Consider the following 25,466-nt stretch of genomic DNA (forward strand, 5'->3'; position numbering starts at 1 on the left):
CCAGGTATTGAGCTAAGAGTCAGGGATAGACAGATTTTAAGACACAGATCTTGTACTCAAGGGGTGAGTACTGAAGTGGTGAAATGTGCAATCAGGGGAGTCACCTTTCTTGGGAAGTGGAATTTAAAAGGAGTGTCTTGCTTTCTGTTATTTTATTGGTAGAGCCTTGATGGCTTAGTGCTTCCTCATGCACTAGCTCCTTGGAGGACCCGGAGGAGCCTGGGGAATAGGCAGGTGTTACTGTCCCTCTCTTAAAGATGAGGCATCCAGTCTGCAAGATGAGATAGTCCCTACAAAGTTGCCTGGTGACCTCAACCAAGTGTCGAGGGACAAACTCAAGTTTCAGTGTTTTTTTGTAATGTAATGTAATATATAAACAATAAATAGAGAAGCATTAATCTGGGCTGGCTCTGGTGACTTGGGTTCATACATTATAAGCAAGTGACATACCATCTCAATGTGAACAGTGACACAAAACCAGCTCAACCAGAAGCTGCCAAACTAAGCTCTCACTAGGGACTGCCATTTTAACCAATCACTAGCTGTCTAATCCATCTCATAATAGCTCCCCCCCCCATTCCCCTTTTAGTGGAACATCATCACTGTAGTCTGGCAATAAGTGATTCATGAGTTGTTGTGTGCTCCAATAAGCTCTTAAAAAATCTTAATGCACCTAAAATTATCTTTTGACACTATGCCTGATGTTTTTGTGAAGGGAGTGGTATAACACATTTAATTGGGAGCTATTACAGTAAAAGAACTTAAACATAGCAAAGAGTAAAAAAAAAAGTGTCCTACATATTCAAATACCAGATTTGGAAACAAAGGAAATTTGATTTCCTACATATCAGAATGACTGGTCATTGTGACACAGTGCAAATGAATGAGCAGAGGCAAAGAGTTCATTAAGCCAAAATAAACTGGGCTAATATTTTTAACTCCAGAGATGAGATAACTTGGGTAAAGTGATAGCAGCCTTTCTTCCTTCAAGTGGGATGTATGAAAAGTTAGGAAGAGTTTCCTAATGGAAATACATTCTCTACAGAGTGTGAACCAGGAACTGGGGCAAGCACTCATGCAGAATTTTGTGGATAAACCTGCACAGGAAAGGGAACAGATCCAGTGATCTCTCAGTGCATTTGATGAGCTTCTGTGCCGTTAGCTATGGCTGTTTATATCCTTGAAGTATGACAGGATCACAATGGATTAAATGAGAGGCTGACCTGAGCACTGGGCACAATTTCTAATTCAGATCAGGAAGTCAGAGGAGAAAGTTTGTTTTACTTTCTTTCCTTTCACTGTGGTGAGAGTGGTCCTGGAGGCTGGCTTCCTATACTTATTCCTCTAAGTGGAGAGGCTGGAAATTGCTTTCCAAATGTTCAGCTCATCCTAGGGATGACTGACCTCTTTCGGGTCCCCTTTGCACATCAAAGGAGACAATGCATGTTCTTTGCTTTCAACTGTGAACTCCATCACCCCTGTGACATTCGACTGCTTCAGAGAATGGAAATCTACTGTGTACTCCCAATGTGACCCAGGTAGTCATGGCTGCTGTGGCTGTGGAATGACCTTGACCTTACGCAGAACAAAAGCAGCCACTAAAGATTAACAAGTAGTGAGATGGGGAGTTGATACTGCAGAGATGCTGAGAGCAACTGCAGGCCCCAGGTTCCAGCATGTCTGGGGACAAATCGGGACTCTGTGGTGTGCTGCTTGTATGGCTGCAGCCCAGCTGTGGGTTAATTCACCTCAGTGGACCTAGATTTCCTATTTATGAACAATGCCTGTATCATAGGGTTTTGTGGAAGTCTAAATTGAACTTTTTGATAGGCATAGCAGTAATGGTTCAATAAATGGTAGTTTACTGTTACCGTTACTACAGAAGCTACGTAAAATAATCATGAAGAATAAGCTGTAAGTTACTAACTTAAAACAGCTAGAAGTATGGATACAGCTTAAAAGTATGATTTGGGAAGGGCTTTCTTCAGGCATGTGACACGACAAATGTAGACAGAGGCCAGGGTTAGGTCCAAATCCCATGTTTCCCACATCAATGCTATAGGACACGGGAAATTTACTGCTCAGAGCTTCTGTTTCTGATCTGTAAGTCCAGTCATGAATAGTAGCTGTCACAGATCTAAATGGGACTAAGTAACCTTCATCACACTGATAGTATCCAGTAAAAACAGTTAATAATAATCACAATGGAAAAGGCAGGCTATCTAAGGTAGATAAGGAGTGATATGTTTATTTATAAATTATTTCCTTATCCTAATTATCTGTTTTATGTTTTTTACTATTGAAAAAAAGTAGAAGTGGTTTGGAATGAAATCAAAAGCCCTCAATTAGTTTTATATAGAATACTATGATGATGATGATGATGATGATGATGATGGTGATGATGATGATGATGGTGTGTGTGTGCTGGTACTGGAGCTTGAACTCAGGGCGTGGGCACTGTCCTGCCATTTTTTGATTCAAGACTGGCATTTTATCACTTGAGCTTTTTGATGGTTCACTGGTGATAAAAGTCTCACAGATTTTCATATCTGGATTATCTTCAGATCTCAGACTCCTGAGTAGGTAGGATCATAAATGTGAGCCACCAGTGTCTGGCATTTTTTTTTTTAATGATACTGGGGTTTGACCTTAAGAGTCTCACACTTGCTAAGCAAGACTCTACCACTTGATCTACTCCACCAGCCTCTGAATTACTCTTAGAACAATAACAGTCCTTAGACCAACAATGATATATTCTTCAAGAAATATGACTCATTTTTTGCATCAGATGGAATGTTTACATCACTGAGGTTAATGATTGCGAGTCATTCTCTCTCAGGGATCTGCTACTTGGTTTTCTGTCTTTACTCCATCAACACTTGGACAAACTAACCTCTAGCACATAAGAAATAAACACTATATCCTTGTTTTTTACATTCTTTGCTTTTACAAACACACACATAAATATGTAAGTGGGTGCTAGTAAATGAGAAAACTTGCTGCATTTTCCAACCAGTCAGGAATCTTTCAAGATGAAAATAACTATTCTAACAGGCCCTGAGTCATTATCACCCAACGTTGCAAATGGGTCATGCGAAACCAATTCGTTAGTACTGGTTCTGCTACATAATGCATACAAACTCGAACAGTGACTGCTGTATAAATGCATTTGTTCCAGTGCACATCACTACAGAACCCGAACCTCATGCCTTGTAACCATGGGACTAAGATAGGCTTTGTGGGTGTTGGAACCAAAACTTTAAATGGATGTATTTAAAAACTACCAGTGATGGCATTTGTAAAAAATTGGGTGAGATCGTGTATAATTTTATGTTGAGATAAGTACTTTAAACATACATAAAAGGTTTCGTTTTCATTGTAACTTAATTTTCAAGGGCTCCAACTTACATCATTTTGCCAGTACAGTCCCTACGTAATGAAATTATAATATCATTAAGTAATTATGACTATGATGTCAAGCACTGGATATGTTTTGAAAGGTAATTATCCTGCATGGGTATGGGGTAATTTTCAATTATATTCTTGGATGGTGCAGAGTTTGTTTTTGCTCAAAATGCTAAATTGCTCTATTTAAAGACTGGCTACAGAAGCTCTAAAAGGACAAATTAACAAATAAAAACCATTTTCTGCTACCAGGCTAAGAGCATCTGGACGGGGGTCCAAATTACATTTTTATTCTTCTCCACATCAAAAAGCCATTCCTAGTGAAATAAAATTACCTTTCAGATACTAATCTGTTTACAAACTTTCAGCCTCATCCCCTTTGAAATTGGCTAACAACAATAAAGAAAATCCAACCGAGCCAGACCAAATGGAACAGTACTGCCCGTTCCTCCCTTCAAATCAGCTTCAGTGAATCACCCCTTGGATTCACCTTTGAGAGTCAATTAATAGAAATGTTTAATTATCTGTATTTATTGCATTTTAACTGTGGATAATGAAAAGAAACCTGTATGTGCAAAGCTAAATCTTCAGTTTGAAAATAAACCACGTGGCAGACAACTCTGAATCAAGACAACTGTACTTGATTTTCACTTTTCCGATGCTGCTATCTAGGGCTTACTTTTTCTTTAAAGTTAATGTATTTTCTCTCTCATATGGATCTTGAGAACCAACTGGCTATATTTTTTATATGCATACGAACCCACTATTGTTTAAATAATTCGCTGGTGAGTGATCATTTTGTACAGTTGTCAGCCTGAAGATCGATAAAGAGAACATTTGAGATAAGATTCTGCTGAAGACAGGGTGTTTGAAAACTATCCCCCAAAATCCCCCATAGAAGGGCAAAATGAACTTGCACTTGAATCTGGAAGGTCTACCATGAAATCTTGAATTTTTGGACCTCAGTAAACGCACATCTTCCGATAGGAGATAAATAACACACCAGAAATAAAAAAACTAGAAATGAAGAAAAGATACTTTCTTTCAGTGGAAAGAAAGTTATATTGTTTCTGGAAGGCAAATAACATGTCTGTGATTACAGTTTGTGGGCCATTGGGAAATAAGAACCTATTGCAAAAACTAGAGGCTATGTTTTGTTTGGAAAATGTCATTCGAAGGGTCATGTTGAAGATTTGGTTAATTAGGGGTTCTTGCAATTTTACTGGCTCCAGGTAGTAGTCTCTAGCTATGAAAGTGCAGTGATTCCAATGCGGTCTTGAGAGCGTGTGGTTTGCAGCACTGATCTCATTTTGTCACATGTGAAGGAAGGTCCCTAGTCAAGCTATGGGGCTCAGAAGACTTACAGTGGCTAAGAGCATGATTTGGTGTAAGGTGTCCACATTAAGAAAATGAAACTGCATCTCAGGTCTATCAAAGAGAGCTAGGCCCACATTCTGGGCCAGGATCTCTTCTGAGCTGTCTGTGTGGTATCTGGAGGTAGGAATAGCTTAGAATGGGGAAGAGGAAGCCTCAGGCACAAGCAATGTGCTGGTTTGCATTCCTCTGGGAGAGGTCATTTCTAGTGTCCCTAAAATGTAGGCCTCTATATTTAACAGCAGCCTTGATTTTCTTCTCTCTCATTACTTTCTCTACAGAGAAGAGACCTGTGGAGTCCTAATGGTTATTGTTATCTCTCTTCCCTAAAATTAAAGAGAACAAAAGGTAACTAGATGCCTACAGGGGAAGGAAGAGGCATTTCATTCAACAACAGCCTAAAGACCATGAACCAGTTTATAAACTAGGAGTCTAAGTGGGGAGGTTTAGCAGAGTACTGTTCAATCAGAAAGTTTATTAAAAAGAGCCACAGGCGGCATTTCAGTCATGTGGGAATTCTCTGGCCACATTGTGGTGTTGGATGTCAGGCAGGCCTTTGGCAGCATCCTTCTTTATACTTACTGGGTCTGTGACTCAAGATGGGGAAAATACATTATCTCAGGCTGGGAAATGTTGGAAAAAGCTATCATGGGGTAAGGTGCAGAAAAACTCCATGCAATGGCAGGCATATAACTATGTCTCATCAGTGTTAGATTTCATTAGTTTTTAAAATCACAATATTGACCTTGGAAGGGTTGCCCTTCTTTTTTTTTCCTGTGAGACAGTCTTGCTATATAACCCAGGCTGGGCTTGAACCTGCAATCTTCGTGCCTCAGCTTCCTGAGTACTGGCATTACAGGTGTATACCACTATACCTGGCTCTGCTTTGTTTGTTAAATAAATCTTTGAGGTACAAACATGATCCAAGCAATAGCTCAGATCATCCTCGAGTCTACCAGGGGCCAAAATCTCATGGAGTTTTGCTATGTCCTTGATAGCATGTTAGGCTCCAGGAGCAAATATGCTTCCTAAAGCAAGACTTTTAAGACTTTCTGGTCAATCTTGAGGCTTGAACTCAGGAATTGAGTGTTGTCCCTGAGCTTTTTTTATGCCCAAAGGTGGCACTTTATCACCTAAGCCACAGGCTCCACTTCCTGCTTTTTTTTTCCCCCCCAGTGGTTAATTTGGAGATGAAAGTCATACAAATTTCTCAGTCTCCTGAGTATTATAGGTATGAGGCTCCAGTGCCTGGTTTATTTTTAGACTGTTTAGACAAATGTCTGGGAATTAAGTAACTGTAAACAGAATGACTATGAAAAGACCCCTCTATTGGGATGGGACAACTGCCAGATACCACTTGTTTGGGTTTGCTATGAGGATTTGTGAAACTTCTGTAAATTCTTCATTAGTAATTTGGATATTACATCTAAAAAAGAAAGAATCACTGCTTGTTTGCATCTCCTGGGATACGGATTTTGGTTCATAAAGGAATATCCTGTGTGGCACTGTTATAAAGACTGTATTAGAATATTATTTTATGAGTCTTGGGCAACTTTGGATTGTCTTTCTCACTCAAAATCTGTGTGAACCACAAGAGAGGTCTACAGGCTGAAGAGAGAGGTCATTATTATTCCATTTTGGAACTGGTAGGCATGAATAATTTAAGGGTCATATCGGTAAAGGAACAAATGTCAAAAACAAATTGACAACTCTTCTTTGAGCAAAGTATGGTTCATTTTCAAAAGGTCAGTTTGGTAGTTTCCTTGAGTAAGTTCTGAAATCCTCACTTCTCATTTTCGCATTTCGCACGAGCTCCAGGAAAACACATTTTTAGTAAGTGTTAAGGGCACCCTTGGCTAGTAGTAATTGCTATTCAGCAAGTGTATTACAGCCCAGGAGGAACTGTGAAGAGCTGGCAGTTTCTCCATCCAGTGGGGTAGCAGGGATCAAAGTGCGACATTGTTCCTGCAGGCTGCTCTGCTCACTTAAATGTGGCATTTACACTTGAGACACTGCCTAAGCAGAGACTGGCTAGGACATAAAGTCCAATTGGATAAAGTAGGGCTGGAACCTCTGGCTCAGGGGCCCAATGTAACTCATGCACTTGAAAGTTTTCTAGATTATGCATTGGTCAGACTATCTTTTTCTGCTGTTAAAATGCAGTCCCACCTCTAGTTTGCACCAGTGCATTTTGGGTCTCCATCTCTGATGGAGATAAGATGGTTGGTGGTTCATTACGTTTCTCTACTAATCTAAGTGAATTATGCAGAGGTTAATAACAATGCTCACTGTTTGTAGTCTGTGGTTAAAACTGACAAGCACATGTGGGTCCAGGCAGAACACAGGAAGGAGGAATTAATGTTATCTCTTGTTTTTTTTTTTTTAATTTATTTATTTTTAGTATTGGGGCTTGAACCCAGGATGTTGCATTTGCCAGGCAAGTGCTTTGTCACTGAGCTACATCCCAGCCTGCTTTTGTTTTATTTTGAGATATGATCTTAGTATGTAGCCCAGCCAGGCCTTGAACTCATGACCTTCTTGCCTTAGCCTCCTGAAGGCTGGGATTGTAGATGTGTGGCCATCATGTCCGATGTGCCTATTGTTTTTACTCTAAGACTGAAAATGGGTGATCTATTTTCCCTGTGAATTAGCCTGCACAAACCATGCTCACAAAGCAGTGAAATGGTTAGCACAAAGACGTGATATGATGGAAACCTGTGCCCCATTCTAGTTTGAAGATTGACTTGACATTTGACCTAGGGCAAGTCACTGACCTTGTTAAGCAAATTGAGGTCACTAGACCTCACTAGTATTGGCAATTGGTTCATTAAAGGCAGAGTTCTGAGATCTTAACTCCCCTTTAGCCAGGGCAGCTCAGCTTTCATCTCCAGTATATTAGGATTTCATAGGAGCTTTTGCTTAGAAAATCTTAATATATTATAAAATTGTACATATAGGTGAAGTTTAAGAACTGCTGCCTCACATCATCTTTAACTTTCTAATTCCTGGAAATGTATGGGCTTAAGCCCAATATTGTGTTTGAACTCTAGAAATATGCCAACTCTACCACGACAAGAGGGGAAACTGAAAGGCTATGATATTCCCTATTTTTTATGGTTGCTATAAGAGATGACAGTTAAAGAAACTTCTAACCATCCCTCCCTTCTTTTCTCCCCTCCTGTTTTCTTCTAATGAGAATTTAGAGATTGTAATTTAGAGATACACTCCAGCAGTTGCATCAGGACCAGGGATCCAGGAGCAAGCCAGCTCATGGTCTCTGCTCTTAAACTCAGGAAGAAAGACGAGAAACGATTAAAAAAACAGCCAAGATTGACAGCTGTGAAAAGGGCCTTGAGGGAACTGTTAGAGGGGTAAATGAGAGGGCACTGTAGGTGTTCTGAGCAACTTAGGTGAGGATCTGTGGGAAAACTACTATAAGGAGACAGCTATGTGCAAGGACCTAGGCTGGGTAGAACCATGGTCCAATGACTGGGCTTTGTTCTGTCACCACCCTTTGGTTGCAGCTGCCATCTTGTTAACTGTGGCTATCATTTCTAATAAGCAGGAAAGTCCAGGGCTAAAGCAGAAACACCTGGTTTCTGTCTGTCTGTCTGTCTTTAAGAGTTAGGCATTTAGCACTTGAGAAAAATACCTATAGAAAAATACCCAGAGAAATACCTTTAGAAAAAAATGGTTTTCAATCACTAGTTCTACTTATGATTCTTTAAGAAGGTAATCTATTAATTGGCTCAAAACGTGGAATATACAAACATAGTTGCTGGACTCTGTGACTAGAGTGTTTTGTGTTAAAACCCTAGCTCTGCCTTTGTAGTTGCAGGACCTAGGGCAAATGACTTAAACACTTTGTGCCTCAGTTTCTTCAGCTGCAACAGGTACACAAGAGAACATATACGGCATTATTTTTCTAATAGCGATGATGTGGTGGTTAAATGTAGCACAGTCTCTGGCATACAATAAGTGCTACTTCAAGGAAGGGTCACAGACTGCCCACAGCCACACCCTCCTTTCCTTTTTGATGATGAGAAATGGAAATATAAGCCATTATTTTTGTTTGAGAAACACTTCATAGGGACGCATGGAAACCCTATCTTAGTATATAGGTCAGTACACACAGTACGAGTCTTTGTAAAACTACGCCAGAACTATGCATGATTAACCAAATAGGAAAAAAGGTTTTGGTGGTATCAACTAACTACAAACCATGCAAGCACATGAGAAGAGGGGAAGGGACCAGATGGAAAAATTAAGGGTGACAGGCAGAAGGGGATTCTGATCTGATTAACACTGGCTGGCACATTTCCACAATCCTCTGAATTAAATTTGTTCTCAGAGGAAGTTCTGTTTACTTTCAACATACTGGAGCTCCTGCTGCCACAACTGAGCTTTGAAATGGAGACCTTAAGATATTCTTCCAGACACTTATTACCAATACATATCTTGGGTGCCTTTGCTCAAGGACCCCACTCTCAGTTGCTGTGGCTTATTTAGGACAGTTTAACATAACATATTATTTGTTCTTTTACAGCAAGGTCTCCCCCTGACAGCCAAGATTCTATTTTTCTGTCATAAGTAATTATAAATGTACACCTCTACAAAGACTCCCAATTTGGGGAGCATCATCCACTTCACACAGTAAATCACAGAGACATCTTTATCCCTTGGGTGACCAAAATATACAACTCAGATGTATGAGCTTTCACTTGGAATTCTCCATACCTGAAGAAAAATGGGGAGGCTCTACTTTCTCCTTGTAGCAGTTAGAAAAAAAGAAAAATGAAAAAAAAAAACCAAAACCAAACCAAAACCGAACCCAAACTCAATAATCTGGCACTTTGGTTGGACCAATTTATATTGGTTCCTCCCTCTTTCTTTCTTTCTTTCTTTCTTTCTTTCTTTCTTTCTTTCTTTCTTTCTTTCTTTCTTTCTCTTTCTTTCTTTCTTTCTTTTCTTTCTTTCTTTCTTCTAAGCTTTGTTATGGCACTACAAAATTGTCTCAGTGAATTCTGCTCTGAGATTTTTTTGTCATTCCAATTATGTATACTTGATGTCACCCCTCTGCCTACCCTCTCAGACCCTCTGTTTTCACCGAAAATTCTTTTGTGTTCTTCTACCTTGTAGTTCTGACAGTAACCAAGTCTCCTCCTCATAACCAGAAGCTAATTCCATGTTCATGACTCATCCACAAAAGGGATGTCAGGGACATTTTCCTTAGTGTTTCCTTCCCACTCAGTGCTAATAACTTATCATAGTGATGCAGCAGAGCTGTGTCTGCATTAAGGAAAACATGTACAGGCACATGTCACTTAATGATTAGGACATGTTCTGAGAACTGCAAATGTCTGTCAGTTTTGTTGCTGTGTGGATATCATGGGGTGCTTACTGCTTATGGAAACCTACAAGCTGTACTTCAATCTCATGATTTATCTGGTCTCTTACACAGAGGAGAGGAGTTGAGACTGTTGCTGGTGTAGCATGGCATACTGTTTAACTAACTAAGCTTTTCTGTTTTGGAAGTAGGAGTACATTCTAAAATAATGACAAAAGTAAAAGGAGAAAGATTTATATGATCTGAAGAGAGACAAAAGTATAGCAGTAACAGTAATACATTATCATCATGTGTTACATGCTGTACATAAGTATATGCTAACATATACTTGCCACTGGCAGACAGCTCTGTTTATAACAGCATCACCACACACAGGTAACCAAGGCAGGGCAGTGTGATACCACAATGGCTATGCCATTGCTAGATGATGGGAAATTCTAAGCTCCAATAAAAGCCTAAGGGACCATTGCCATATATGATGTTGACTGAAACATCAACAACACTGTATCTTAGTAGTGTTAGAGGACTGGCTCTGCTTTATAATCATTTCAACAAGTAGAATCTTGTAGGTACCATTTTAAGTGCTTGAATACAGGAAAGCATAATTAATACTATGTTGATCTTCCTAAGAAAGTAGCAGAATGGGCACTATATCTAGTATTATTTTACATAGGTGGTAACTGAAAGTCCTAGATGTCACACAGTAGAAATTAGTAGAGCTAGAATTGAAGGTCAACCTCAGAAGAACAGTAGCCAAGTTCTCTATATTCTATGTAGGAAAGAACATGAGTCATTCTATGTAGGAAAACATGAGTCATAGGTTATCTCATTTTGGATGTATAAACCTAAATGATCAACATTTAAGGAAGACAGTGGTTTATTTTCTCTACTAAGAGTATTGTTTTTGTTTCTTTATGCATAGCATTTTTTTCATATTCCTACCTTGAGCACTCAGACTTCCAGAGGAATCCAGATGCTGCTCTGTTGGCTGTTGACTGGGAGGAACAATTGGTGGGCTCAACATGTTTAACCAGTCCCTAAAAAGAAAGTAAAATAAATGAGCAACACTGTAATTCCAAGAACACAAGCTCTCAAGATCAAGACAGGCCCCCAGTTTCTAAGAGTAAAGAACTTGGTTAAGTCACTTGACATTGCTATCCTTCATCTGAAAAAGGAAGATAATGATAATATTTCAGAGTCTAGTTGTCAGGATTAAGTGGATGTGAAACATTTGGCATGGATCTGGATACACAGTTACCTTTCAATAGATGTCAGCTATGGCACCATTTTCAATGAAGAGCACTGGTAATGATTTCAGCCTTCCCAACAATGATAAACCAAAGTGTGGTTGTAGTTTTGCGAAAATTATACCACTAAAATATTGAATGACTACCAATTCCTAAAGCTGAGAATGTCCTTGCAAGACATATTTTTTCCAGAATAAAAAGTATTTCAGTAAAAATTACTCAAGTCCTATTTGTAGTATTTTTGAGACTTTCATTCACCATAGCCATCACTAGATGATGGCTGTTGAAGTGAGGGGCGAGCATGCTGAGTAATTGAATTTTATCATAATACATGAAGGGCAGCAGAAAGGATTTGTCACTGATTTACTTCCGAGCTAATAGGGCATTTTCTGATAAGTACATTTTATTTCATCCATTTAATTAGAGCAGGCCAAAAAAATTTCCCACATTATAGAAAATTACGAGGTCATATACAAATTATCAGCCAGTGACCTCATCACTCAATAAAAGAGAAAAAAATGATACTATGTGATGACAGCTCAGCTTATAGCACAGGAAGTCTGCATCACAGCAGCAGGTGTGCCTGACTCTCTTGGTTCACAGAGTGAGGGAGATTCAAGTGGCCATTGTTGGGAACATGTTATGAAAAGCAAGATATTTACTTCTCAGGCCAATGATTTTGTTAGTGCTACTCCTCAATAGTAACTATGGAGATTATAGGTTTCCTTTTCTCTTGATCAACAAATAATCTCAGATTTATAGAGAAGTGGCAAGATTACAAAGACCTTCTGTATGTCTGTCACCGAGATTCCAATTTCGCCCTATTTGTTAGCAATCATAAAATGTAGTTAATTATTGTCTACATTGTAGTCTGAAAATTAATATAAACATTTACATTTTAAATGGTTTCTTTCTTCCCTTCTTGCTGATTTCTATTTTAAAACATAGTTCAGTACATAAAACATTAACAATTTAAAAATACACAAAAAGGTATATTCAGGTAAGTGTCAGATCATTTTATCTCTTCCTTTCTACATCTCCCACCCATCCCCTTATTCTAACCTCATCCATTCTCTAGAGGGGTTCATTTCATTTGTTCTGGTGTCTTCTTCCCATGTTTCATTATGCAAAAAAAGCACATGCATTTCTTTAAAAAATCCCCTTCTTCCTTATGCAAAAGGTAGTATGCTACGGTCATTCTTTTTAAATTTCTGTAGTTAGTGTTTTAAAAATATAATTATATTGTTATTATTAAGGTGAACAGAGAGGTCACCATAAGTTGGTAATGAGTACAATTCTTTATTACCAGTCCTGGGGCTACAACTCAGGGCCTGAGCACTGTCCTTGGGCTTTCTCAAGGCTAGTGCTCTACCACTTGAGCCACTTACCATTTCCAGCTTTTTCGATGTATGTGGTACCCAGGAATTGAATCCGGGTCTTTGTGAATGCTAGGCAAGCACTCTACTACTAGGCCAAACTCCTGGACCTACAATTCTTTTTGAACTATGTCACCCCTTCTTTCTCCTTCCCATCCCTGTCCACAAGTTATATAGTTCATTTTTCATATAGTGTGTACTGAATACCCTGTGGATTTTCCTTGTGTTATAGCTTACAACATGCTCTGGAGACTATTCTACACTAGTTCATGGAACTCCTTAGTCTTTGTCCCGTCTATCTATCTATTACTCCACCATGTGGATTTACCTTGATTTTCTTTCACTATTGCTGTTTGGACATGTTTCTAATACTTAATGATATTCATTTGGTTACTCTTCATGAGAGAAATCTGAATTTTAATTGCCTCTAATCCTACTATTCTGGATTCATGTAGTTCTTACATGAACTTATGAATCAGCTAATTGAACTAGATCTTCTGAAACTAGATCTGAAAAGGAGAGGCAGTATCCCGATGAAGATGGAGCTGAAAGAAGCGAAGCTCAAGATGCTCTTAGTGCCTACATTTCCTGTCATAGGAAGCTAGTTTAAAGAGAAAACAAAAGATCTTGCAATCTGGATTCTGGAGGAATAAAATAGTATAGACACCAGTGAATGAACTGGGCAACCATGGAAACGTGGGATGAGTAAGGCAGAAGTTTGGTTTAGAAATATTTAGGTATCTGGGCCAGGAGTTTGGCTTAGTGGTAGAGTGCTTGCCTAGCATGCACGAAGACCTGGGTTCGATTCCTTGGTACTACATACATAGAAAAAGCTGGAAGTGGTGCTGAGGCTCAAGTGGTAGACCTCTAGCCTTGAGAAAGTCCAAGGATGTTGGGAGCCAGAGTGGAATCAAACTGTACCTTGACTTGCATCAGATGATGGCTATATTGTCTTATTGCTTTCTGGCCCTATTCTATGTAAATGACCTGAGAATTAACATATGAATGTAACACCTGGAGGTTCCCTGGGAGAGGAGGAGGGAAGAAAGGGGAGTGGAAAATAAACGCGGCAGTCTCGGCAGTCTTTGCCTGGACTGCGGACATCCCGGACCCGGTGTGTCTGTCTCTCTTCTTTTTCTTCCTAGTCCTTGTCCCCTATTTCAGGAACCCCAATCTGCGAACCCTGGTTTGCTGCCGGTTGGCCCCGGCACAAGGACAGTGCCCAGGCCCTGAGTTCAAGCCCTGGGCTTGGCCCCCCCCCCCAAAAAAAAGAAATAGAACATTGTAAGAAAAGAGACAAAGGATATGGCTTTCCCTTTGAAGCCTGAGGATAGTGTGTGTAAATGAGGGGAAGCTAGAAAAATGGGCTGGAGACATAGTAAAGACTAAGCCATGTAAGGCTTTAAACCAAAATGTTTGAGGTTTTACCTAAAGCTTACTCTGGACTTGGAAAGAGTAAGAAAGAAGTGCTAGAGGAATGGATAGGATGACGACAATGGATTTAGAAATACAACAACACATTTGAGAACTAAGGTTAAGACTTAGTAATAGATACCTAAATATTTATTTTTTTTTCCAGTCCTGGGCTTAAACTCAGGGCCTGAGCACCATCCTCAGGCTTTCCTCAAAGCTAGCACTCCACCACTTGAGCCATAGCATCACTTCCAGCTTTTTCTGTGTATGTGGTACCAAAGAACTGAACCTAGGGACTTCAAGCATGTTAGCCAAGCCCTGTACCACTAAGCTGCGTTCCTTGCCCCTAGTTTATTTTTATTTGGCCTTCAGCTTAGCTGTTACTTCAGAGATGTATTGCCTGAGTTCTAGGTCTATCAGTGGACACCCTAGAAGGAAAACCAGGCATACTCAAGATGATTTGAGAACGATTAAGGAAGGACTCATTATAAAGGTAAGGAAGGTATAGAGAAAGCACAAAGGATAATGTAGACTACCAGGGTGGTTGCCTCTCTAGGCTTTCAGCGATAAGGAAAGAGTGATGATCAGAATCCGGAAAGCCAAGGACGTGGAGGGCCTCTTTGAACGAAGCTGAGATTTGGGGCGAAGGTTTGCAGTGAGCCTGAGTTAGTCTTATACAGAGGGAGCATGGGAAAAGCAACCCTAATTTCCTTCTTTGTTCTCACATTTCCATTGGCTGAGGACTATCAGAAACAAAAAGCAATGGAGTAATTGGTATAGTTATACCCATTAGCTTCTCTGGGGGCAAAGAGCAGGATACAGAAGGTGGGAGGATAAACCTACAGAGCTGAAAGAATGTGTCTAGACAAAATCCCTTGTGATTTCTGGACAGTCATCTTAATGTGTGATTATCCATTTAGCTGTGTGATTGAGTCATGTACCTCTTCCACCAAATCTAAGCTCCATAGAGCAGGCAGTCTTGTCTGTCTTCTTCAAGTATTAATTCTTAATTTTTGCTGAATGAATGAATGATTGTAGGAAGGCCAGGGCTATAAGAGAATGACATGTGAGAGCCAGATTGGACACTTGATACATTCTCTCAGGAAGATCCTGTAAGAGGAAGATTAGGATAACATGCTTTGAGAGTAATAGAGGAACAACAAGAAATCTGAAGAGGTAAATAGTTGAGGATGCTATGAGAATTATGCTCGCCCAAAATTTCTTCATTTCCCCTACTAAAAGTGCTCCCAGTACATGTTTACATTATGGTGACATATGTAATGGACTCACATCTCTTTCAAGGCAAAAGCTGGGATAGATGTATAAACAAGTACAATATTTTCATTTCACATCACTCCAGGTTTGTTTGGAGACATATAGCCAGTGCTTATACAAATGGGAAATCATTCTCCTAGCCTCTGTACAATCACTTCTCCTGTCCATATCTTTTGTCAGAAAATCTATAAAGCAAAGAGGATGCAGCTCCCAACAAATGCTCTGTGCTCAAAGAAATCAGGAAAAGCATTAACTTCTTTATACTCATTTAAATATGCTTTATATGTTCTCTGCAGAACTGAATATCTTTCTGGCTTGACAGTATTTTCCCTTGGGTTAAGAAAATATTGATGATACAGCATCATAGGATCATTTTCTAGACATTGCCCCATTAGATATGGCAGGTGATTCAACTCTGGGGACACAAATCCAGGCATCAGGCATCAAATTCAACTACAACACATGAGCAGTAATATCTACTAGAGACAGCATGGAAGACAGTTTTCTTTCTCTATTCAGTTAGCAGTTCTTTTGTAACTTTAAATTTAATATATGTTTCCCTGTAGTGTTGCAGACTTTATGAGGAATATTGAAGAATAAGATAAGACATACATACTTCCTGCCCTTGAAGAATTCACCTTATTGGAACAAATTGGAACACCTTATTGGAACAGACCAATATTTATGAGAGTTAAGTGTTAATTAGGAATTAGTCCAGGGAACATGGAGGCCTGGGAGACTAGTTCAGGGAAGGCTGATTAGCAAAAGTCAAGGAAGGGTTATTCCTGAAGGATGAGAATGTGTAAGAAAGATAAAGAAAAAGACACACTGTCCAGAGTAGAAAGGTGTAAGGGAGCTTGGGTACTTAAGGCAGTGTGAAATGATGATGGGAACTGGTGTATATATGCATTTAATGAAAAAAGCAGGACAAGTAGGATGCAAACTGGAAGGTTCTCGAGGCCCTGGAGATGAATTGAAAGGCTTTAAGCCAAAAGAGTCAGTTCTAAAGTCTTATTAAACTGTAAGACTGAGTTGGGGGCACTGTACGCTGTAAAACTATTAGCTGGTGAATGTCCTGATGATATCTATTGTTTTGAGCAAATGATTCCTCTACTAGAAACTTATTATAAACATGTACTTTTCCAGCTCACAAAGATATGTGAGTGAGGATGTTTATTATAGCACTATCTACACCTGGAAACCACCTAAATGTCCATTCACAGAAAGTACACTAAATAAATTATATTGAAATGGTGACATACTTTCTAGACATTAATAAAGAGTGTGTCTATAAGGTGCCAATTCAGAAACATACCCAAGATCTATTCAGGAAAAGTTTATGAGCAGGCTGTGGAATTGAATGATCTTATCCATTTTATGATAAAATGTATATAAAAATATTTTTAAATTTCTAATACATGCAAGGGAAGAATGTCCAAGAACCTTTTAGCCATTATCACATCTGCCAGTAGAAAAGTGGGGGTGAGGGTACAAAATCTAAGACTTGGTTTTTCGTTTGTATCTTTTGACAGTGATTGAATATTTTGCTTTGCATTTCAGTTACTATTTGTCTTGGTGTTGGGGATGAAACTCAGGTCTTGAACATGCTAAGTGCACTAGTATTAGGCTACATCCCAGCCCTAAGTACTTTATTTTTTAAAGGTAGACCCTCTTTCTCCAGAAGCTTTTATTTTTTTTTTATAGAACAAGTTCTGCAAGACTTCTGAAGCACATTTTAGAAATACCTAAAACAACCAATGTTTTAGGTGACAAGTGATTATTGGCCATAGGTGCTAGACTGATCTGGTTTCCCAGCTAATGGTGGTGGGGGAAAAGGGATGTTTTCCTCAGTGTCACCTAGTACCATCTGAGTTGATCTGAAGAAATGAACTCTATGATGAAGGCTAAATACTTTGGGTCTTTACTAATTTCAGAAGTAACGGTCAAGTTTTCCTTTGCCTGAACAAGTACTTTACCTATAGGTATGACTAAAGGAAAAAAAGAGGTTGGTTTACAAAAAATGCACATCTTCAAGAAACTAATTATGAAAAGAAAAGGGTTCCTGAGCTGAACTTTCCAATGTCAGATAAGACAATTCAGTAACACAACTTGACCAGAATGGTTGTTGTGGGAAGTTAGAAGACAACTTTCCCCATAAACACAGAAGAAACTGGGCTAAAGTTCTTTCTGTAAAAAGATATTTAATATGTTTCAATGTGTTTTTCAAAAGACCTTTTGCGTCCCCTCCCCTTCCTTTTCTAGTTGCTGGAGGACAAAAGGTCTCAGCCTCAGGGAAAAGTAGGCAGTGACTCAGTTCTTTACCTTTCACAAGAACAGAATCATTTCAGGATAAAAATTCTCAAGGAAGTCAGTTTACCTCCTCAAAACAGAAAAACCTAATCAAGCATTGTCTGATTAATTAGAGACACTTGGAAAAAAATGCTATCAAGGCCTACAGCTGTAATCAACTTAATCAACATGCAAAGAGCCAATCTAAGGTTTCCTTGATTAACAAAGCAGAATGTTAAACAGGGAAGTGCGACATTACAGTGCCATTTGCTAAAGCTGTAAATTAAGATTTTTCCTTAAATATTTAAAAGTCAGGTAAGGAGAAAGAAGCCTTTATATTTAATTTCTTATGATGGACACCACAGATATAGACATTTCAATTCCTTCCTTGATAATTCCACGTAGAAAAGAACAAGTTAAATTTAAGTAGTAGAAATGAGCAGTGACTTTGCATGATCCAATGAAGACACACACAGAAAGTCAATTCTTGCTGCACAATGTCGCACAGTAAATTCGCCACATGGTACTAGTTAGTTATTATTTGAAATGGCAGAAAATGATTCACTGTCAAGCAACTTTATATAACACCTTTTTTTTGTGGGTTCTAAGACAACTGCATATTAAGTGCCTTGTAACTGAGTCATTAGCAAATCAAGAGTGGGAAACTTTACAGCCTTTCTAAACTTTAACCAGAGAATAATTGCCTTAAAATTAGAGTACAAAAAATAAAATTATCCAAATCTTTCTGCGAAATGATGACACTTAATGGGGCAGGATGAGTAGGTGGGGTTTAACTTAATGCTTTAATTTAGATTTTGGGGCTTTTGTAAAGAATAACTACAGGGTATCATTTTCATCATTAAGTGTGTCAGATTATTAGATACCATATTTATGTTCTGATTTCCATTTTCTTTTCAAAGTTTGGTTATGCCTTTATGTTCAGTAGTCAACTAAAACAATTATATGCTAAAAAGAAGCTTTTGTGAAGTGAACGACAATTTAATTTCCTCCCAGTACTGGCTGGTTGCACAAGGAAATAAAGAACTAGAGAAAGTTGACAGGATATACAGTTGACTAGATTTATTTCCCAGCATTTTCAGGGTGTGTTGTTGCATTTCAGTTAATAAAAAATATTGTGATAGAACATTGATGTGGATGATAAATGGACTTTTAGACAGAAAGTGGTAGAATGCTGTTTTTAAACATCCTGAGAGGAAATAATCAGAAGTCTTTTGTTGTGTGGACCAGCCCCCCTAGCTTACTCTTAAATAAGGTATACTATTTTGAAACTTACTACTGGTCCAAATCTTCATGGGTTTTAACTCTGCGTTTTGCCCCCTTTATACTCATGTGACATTGAAAATTGAGGCCCTCAGTGGCTGGTTTTGTATATAGTCTAATCTCCAAGATTGCTTCTTCTTGCTTTGTCTCCTGGATCAAAGTCTCACAAGTTCTCATTGCTTTGGAAGCTATCAATGCCTTCAATCAAATGGTTTTCATTTTTTGCCTGCCTTTTCTGGTTGTTCAGAGGGGGAGGTTCAGTGTGGAAACCAACATGTCTGACATTGCTAGGGGCAGAAATCAAATTAATTGAAAAATCTATCACACCCCCATCATTGAATGTTACAGGATTCTGATCCCTGCTCAAGTGGAGCATGGAGTCAGGGCAGTATGGAAGTGGCAGTGTGGATCCCAATTCAATCAGGCAAAGTTTCACGGAAGAGGCAAGAGGGCCATTAGATTAGAAGGTGTTAGCAAAATACAAACTGCTAGATTAGAGTATACTGTAAGGCTGGGGATATCTTGTTTGATAATGTCCCCAATTAAATGAATGGAAATTCGAGTTCAAAGAAGGCAAATAGGCTATAAATTACACCCTGATTGATACTACATCCTGGAGTAAGTTATGGAAAAATTTTTTATGTTTATATTGGCACTCAGTAGGCAAGTAGATTGTGACTCACCAGCAATGTCTGCCATAGACAAAAGTCAGGGGATGGCTACAAAAAGATGTGAATCATGTCTCAGAAATAATGCTAATGACTGAGTTACCATGTATCAGATGTATGATAGCACCGGACTATTTCTTCATATTCTCCAGGATCTCTGATTCCTTTCAACTGTGCTTTTGGGGAAAATTTATTCCTAAAATTCTTGTCATTTTCTACTGCTTAAAAAGACTGTGTGTGCAAAATTTGTTACTTTTATTATTTCAATCCTTGTAGTAAATTTTGTAGTATTATGTATTTAGATAACTAAATTGAGGTTTGGAGAAGATGAATAATTTTCTAAGATTACAAAACTCAGCATTATGACTATAGAATCAACTTTATTTTTATGTACATACGTATGTATGTATGTATGTATGTATGTATGTATGTATGTATGTATGTATGTATGTATTTTGCTGGTCCTGGGCCTTGAACGGTGGGCCTGGGCACTGTCCCTAAGCTCCTTTTTCTCAAGGCTAGGACTCTACCACTTGAGCTACAGCACCATGTCCAGCTTTTTCTGTGATTAACTGGAGATGAGAGTCTTTCCTTTCTGGGCTGGATTCAAACCACAATTCTCAGATCTCAGCCTCCTGAGTAGTTAGGATTAACAGGTGTGAGCCAGGAAGAATCTGCTTTTAACCAATATATTATATATTCCTGAAACCATTTAAACTACATGTCAATATCAAATAATAAGCCATTTTGCTTCTAATTTATTGTCTAGAACTAGTTGGGCTGGTTGGTTTCCCCCTAAGAACTTTTGGTATGATCCAAATATATGCTTACAATCTGGGGAATGGTGAGTGTTTGACAAATAGCATTAATAACTGTTACAGATGATGAATATTCAAGGGTGTCAGAAATGTGTAAATAAGTTTTGCTATACACATTTCAGAATTTCTAGCAAGAGTAATACTACCTACCTCCTACGTTAGATTGTTTACTTACCCTATGTTGCAAGCATTAATGCTAGAAGAGGAAAAAGGTATAAAACATGTTGAATTTTCTATGTTTTCATTGTATTTGTAAAACACAATTTGAACTATAACCATGTCTAGGATTCAAAAGCCCTAAGTATGCCATATTTAGAATATTTGCACTTAGATTAGCTACAAGAATTTAGAATGTAAGTAATTATGTAATGCCATCATTGACACACTGAAAGAAGATACTATGAAATGACCCATGCCTTTCTTATTTTTTGAATGTGAAGATGTTAGAAGAATAACTAATAAACAACTTAAAGGAACTAGAGAAATTTTATTCTGAAAATTCTTGGCAAATCCATCCTTGTCAAATGAACTAAAATGTGCTATTCATATCTCAAATTTATAGATGTAAGAATACAAATTTCTTCAAACTTTTGTTTTCCCAACTATTTGCAATACAAACCCAAACAAACAATTCTTTTTGCTATGATTCAGAGTACTTGATTAAAAGGAGACCTACTTTTATCCACTATCTGTGGGAAAATATAGTAGGTTTAGTCATAAATATTCCATATTCTCAACTACCAAACCTAAAAACATCGTCAATGAAAACAAATCAAGTGTCTTTTAAGCATTTCACTGAAAATAGGTATTAGAAGATAATTTCTTATTGTGATTGAGATTCCTGAAGAAAACTTACATGGTACATTAGTACACTTCGAATGTAATTAACACTAGTGTTACCTATGCTACTTTAGGAAAGAAGCAATTTTAAAAGCCAGTGATGCTTCCTGTAAGGATAGAACTAAGGTATTCTTAATGGTGCCATTTCCCAATTTAAAAGCGACATATTTTAATAGAGAATAGCCTCAAATGTTTTTAAGGTCAAACCAGAAATATGTTGATGATTTAAAAAATGCAAGCCAAGTGCTTTATTATATTATACTAGCAGAATGTTATTGTACTTTAAAAATATCATTAAATCAGCACAAACCTGCACTTACCATTTCCTGCCCATTTTTCACATGGAGCTGCCTTCTGACTATGAGTAATCTGTTAATCTGTTCTTGGCCTTGCAATCCGTCAAAGTGACAGATTCATTCCTTCTCTAATACATAAGATCTTCATTTACTGTTGCCTGGCTGTAACTTTCTTTTTTGCTAGCACTGAAATGTGGAAATTCACAAGCAAATTTAGAGAATGTCACATGAGTATTGTTGCTCACTTCTTCCATTATTCTGAGAGGAGAAACTAAAACTTTCTTGGACTGCCAATGTGAATGAATAGTATTTCCAGAAGCCAGATTTAGTTTCAGTACAAGTGATGTTAAAGAGGTTGGAAAGTGCACACTTGACCCAGTCAAAACAATGGTTATCATGGAATTTTCTTTGAATTCTACTGACTAGTGATTTTTACCTTCTATTCTCAATCCTTTGTGCAAAGAAAAAGATCATTTAACAATTTAAGGATGACATGCTACCTTAAAAGATGAAAGCTTTATCAGCATAAACACCGTCGCTTAATTGAAAGCAATGCTGAGATTTCATTTAAAGTGATTTTCATTTTCATTTTGATATTGAGTGACCTGAGGCCAAGCCAGACTTCAGGGTTTTCATTTTACTGTCAAATGGGTAATACAAATGGTTCTGCTTAAAAATGATTAGATCAATATAAAATGTTTTACTTTTCCTTTCTTGCTTTTATTAGTTAAGTAAAACAAATGAAGGAATAAAAGTCATGAGAATATATAAAATTCTAGCTTTCTTACTGTATTATATAAGAGATCAACAAAGTTTATCAACTACAAATCACCATTTGGCTTCATGTATTATGCATTCAAGTGTCCATGTATTAATTCAAAGGTCATTGTGGTTAATCTGCAAAAATCAAAAGCAAAGTTGTTATTTATTGCAAAATATGGGGAATACTAATTAGTCTGTATTATCTATATAATATGTGGTGTATATGTATATATAAATATATGCTCTCTATATGGTATCTCTGTGCTATCTATATGATACATAATTTTCCCCCATTAATACATCCAATAATGTTTTTGTCCTGACCATCAAGTTGCATGTGATTCAATGGATGGTGGGAGGTTAAGTATTTTTAAAATCACTAGGTTAGAAAAGAATCAGTAGAACAATAAGGTTTGTGTTAATTAAACCAAATCAGCCCAAAGTTGTTTGTCTTTCACCTTGGAGTCATGTGAAAGAAGCTGCATATTTGACTTGTATAGTATTTATGAGACTGAGTAGGGTTTTATGTGGTAATGAACAGCATAATATGAAGCAGTAAATGTTGGCAAATGTAATATATTGCTAAAATGAAAAAATATGTTTTAACTTTAATCAATTTCAAAACACGTTTTTCATATTAACCAAAGCAACATAAAAGGAATCTCAGACAACCAATTGCTAACAAAAAGTAGAGCTGGCTCCTGGGCACAGGAGGCTGTGATTGTTCCTTTGCTAAACACAGTACTGCTCCCCTCCTGCCAAATCAGCATTAGCTGTCTTCACTACCACTCGAGTGACAGAGTGTAGGCCTGGTTCTGCCAGAAGGCCACAGACTCATTGATGGCACATCCAAGTCACTTAGAAGAGACTTCAGATATATGGAACATTGTTGAAGGAACTTCAATATATTTTAAATTTTTTTGTGCTCTTAAGGCTTCTTGTCTGAACATCAGGGATGCTCTTTTGCACTGGATCACAAAATGAATGGTCCAAAAATGAGTCTAGGGATGTGAGTGGCCCTTTGATAATAATCAAGGCCTTCCATTTCTTATGTCCAAGTCATTCTCCAGGACCTGGTCCTATGGTCCCTTCCTCTCCACTGTCTGTCCTCTCTCAGGAGGAATGGAGATGAATATTTAAAACCAGAATTAACATTTCAACTGGCTATAGATTCTGATTACTCTAGAAAGGGAAGGTGAATCTTTTAATTAAAATCTGAAATTATACAATGTTGGAACAGTAAACGATTGCTTTGGCAATTAGCTTCTTTATAGTGGAATGTGAACCACAGGTGATAAGGTTTCACCAGCTAGGTGGGCAGCAGTGACTGGGGAGGCTTGAGTAACTTGGGAACCCAAACTTCTAGTTAGATGTGCTAAGTTTTGTTCTAGAATCTGGCATTTCAGACGTGGAAGCTTTGCGGAGGTAGGGTTATGAAGACAGTCTGTGGTTCTGAAACTCTCATGGAGATAGATTTCATGAATTTTCAGTGTTAGAAAACAAGATAACAATTACAATATTGGTTACTGTTTTCCCAGTCTTGGTGAGTATAGTGCAAACATTAAAAGACAGACCAGGTGAAGGGCTAAGACCCAGTAGCCCATGAAAGGTCAGATTGTAGTGATAGCAGGCATCTCAACAGAGGGAAATGGAGAATGGCGTTGGCTGCAGTACAGGTAGGCACGTCTGAGAATGAACAGTGAAGCCAAGATAAAGAAATCTTGCAAGATGGACACCAAGTCTTCTGCCACAATGGTTGGTTAGGGCCTGAGATAGGCTGAGGCAGGTTACACAATCTGACTAAACTTGCTCAGGTGCATGAATGGATGAGAACCAAGACTAGAAGTGGCCACTAGAAGTGGGCAAGGACAGAGGAGGAAGGGGAAGTAATGGGACAAGGCACTGCCATACGCAGTACATCATCCCTGTTGCCCAGGGATAATGGTGCCTTCTTAAGTCATGTAAGGCAGAGGTCTTGGGTAAAGAGTGGTTAGAGGTGAAAAGCAGATGACATGGGAAATTAAGTTTGCTGTTAGGTATAAATGAAGCTTCTCTGGGGCAGGGCTGGACAGCTAGAAAGTCTGTGTTGGGGATTGAAGAAAAGGGCTCAGGTGTTTAAAAAGCATTTGAATAATCAGACAGGTGGATTCAAACCTTTATGATCAGGAAGTTACTTGAACTTACGAGAGCAGCAGGTTCAGGCTCTTGCCTTTCTGTATATATATCATATGTATACATAGTATGTACACACACACACACACACACACACACACACACACACACACATATATATATATATATATATATATATATATATATATATATATATATATACCCATCCATCTGTCTTTTCTTTCTTTTCTCACTTCCCTAACTATATTATGCCAGCCTGGTAAGGGCTGATGTGGCAACCCAAGCAGATGTCTACAAGTGGCCCACTAACTTCATGGAGTAGATATGAACAGACCAATACCAACGAGCAATTTCCAGTAAGAACACAGCAATCAAATTATGACAAACTATCTATTTAAAGGTTTAAAATGCATATTTATTAGAAATGTATGATTATGGCTAAGTTCCAATGGATATTTTAAAAACAACTCATGGAAAAGATTTTACTTATTAAAATAGGAATAGGTCCAGGTACCAGATACCCTCAAGAAAGAAAAGAATTGCGGTGCTTATGAACTCTAAGTAGCAGCTCATCACACAGAGATGTAGTTCATGCAGAGAGATGGGACATTTGCTTTTGAGAAGTGAGTTCCAGTGATTTTAATTCACAGTTGTGGAGTGTTTGCTGTGTGTGGGGCACTCTTTGAGAGTAAGATTACAGTGAAACAGAGATAAGGTTCCAGCTCATGCATTCTACATTCCACCATCCAGGAAGAAGGGGTGTACAGAAAACAAAGTTACAAAGAAAATATCAGACTGTGGCGTATTATGGTTAAATTATCAAGGCAGTGTAATGAAGGTGACCCTGGGCCATCTCTAATGAGATGGTGTTCATCTGAGTAAGTAAGGGGAAGCAATTATGTAACCATTCATGGTAAGAACTCCAGGCAGAGCTCCCAAGTT

At 38.2% G+C, this 25,466-nt stretch overlaps 1 protein-coding gene across 7 annotated transcripts in view; it reads right to left on the reverse strand.

Annotated features, from left to right (window-relative positions):
* Positions 1-25,466, reverse strand: part of Cfap20dc (CFAP20 domain containing) — a 183,722-nt gene that overhangs the window by 2,512 nt on the left and 155,744 nt on the right. For 5 of the 7 annotated variants that reach the window (XM_090323162.1, XM_090323155.1, XM_090323189.1 and 2 more), the window contains one exon: positions 11,069-11,163. In XM_090323162.1, the coding sequence (XP_090179288.1) occupies positions 11,069-11,163 (95 nt within the window). Of the gene's footprint in view, positions 1-11,064; positions 11,164-22,452; positions 22,527-25,466 lie in introns of those variants that run through there. The other 2 variants (XM_090323182.1, XM_090323175.1) reach the window with 2 other exon arrangements.

The sequence above is a fragment of the Megascapheus bottae genome, chromosome 2 (assembly GCF_031878675.1).
Source record: "Megascapheus bottae isolate mThoBot1 chromosome 2, mThoBot2.hap1, whole genome shotgun sequence".
NCBI classification, from domain to species: domain Eukaryota; kingdom Metazoa; phylum Chordata; class Mammalia; order Rodentia; family Geomyidae; genus Megascapheus; species Megascapheus bottae.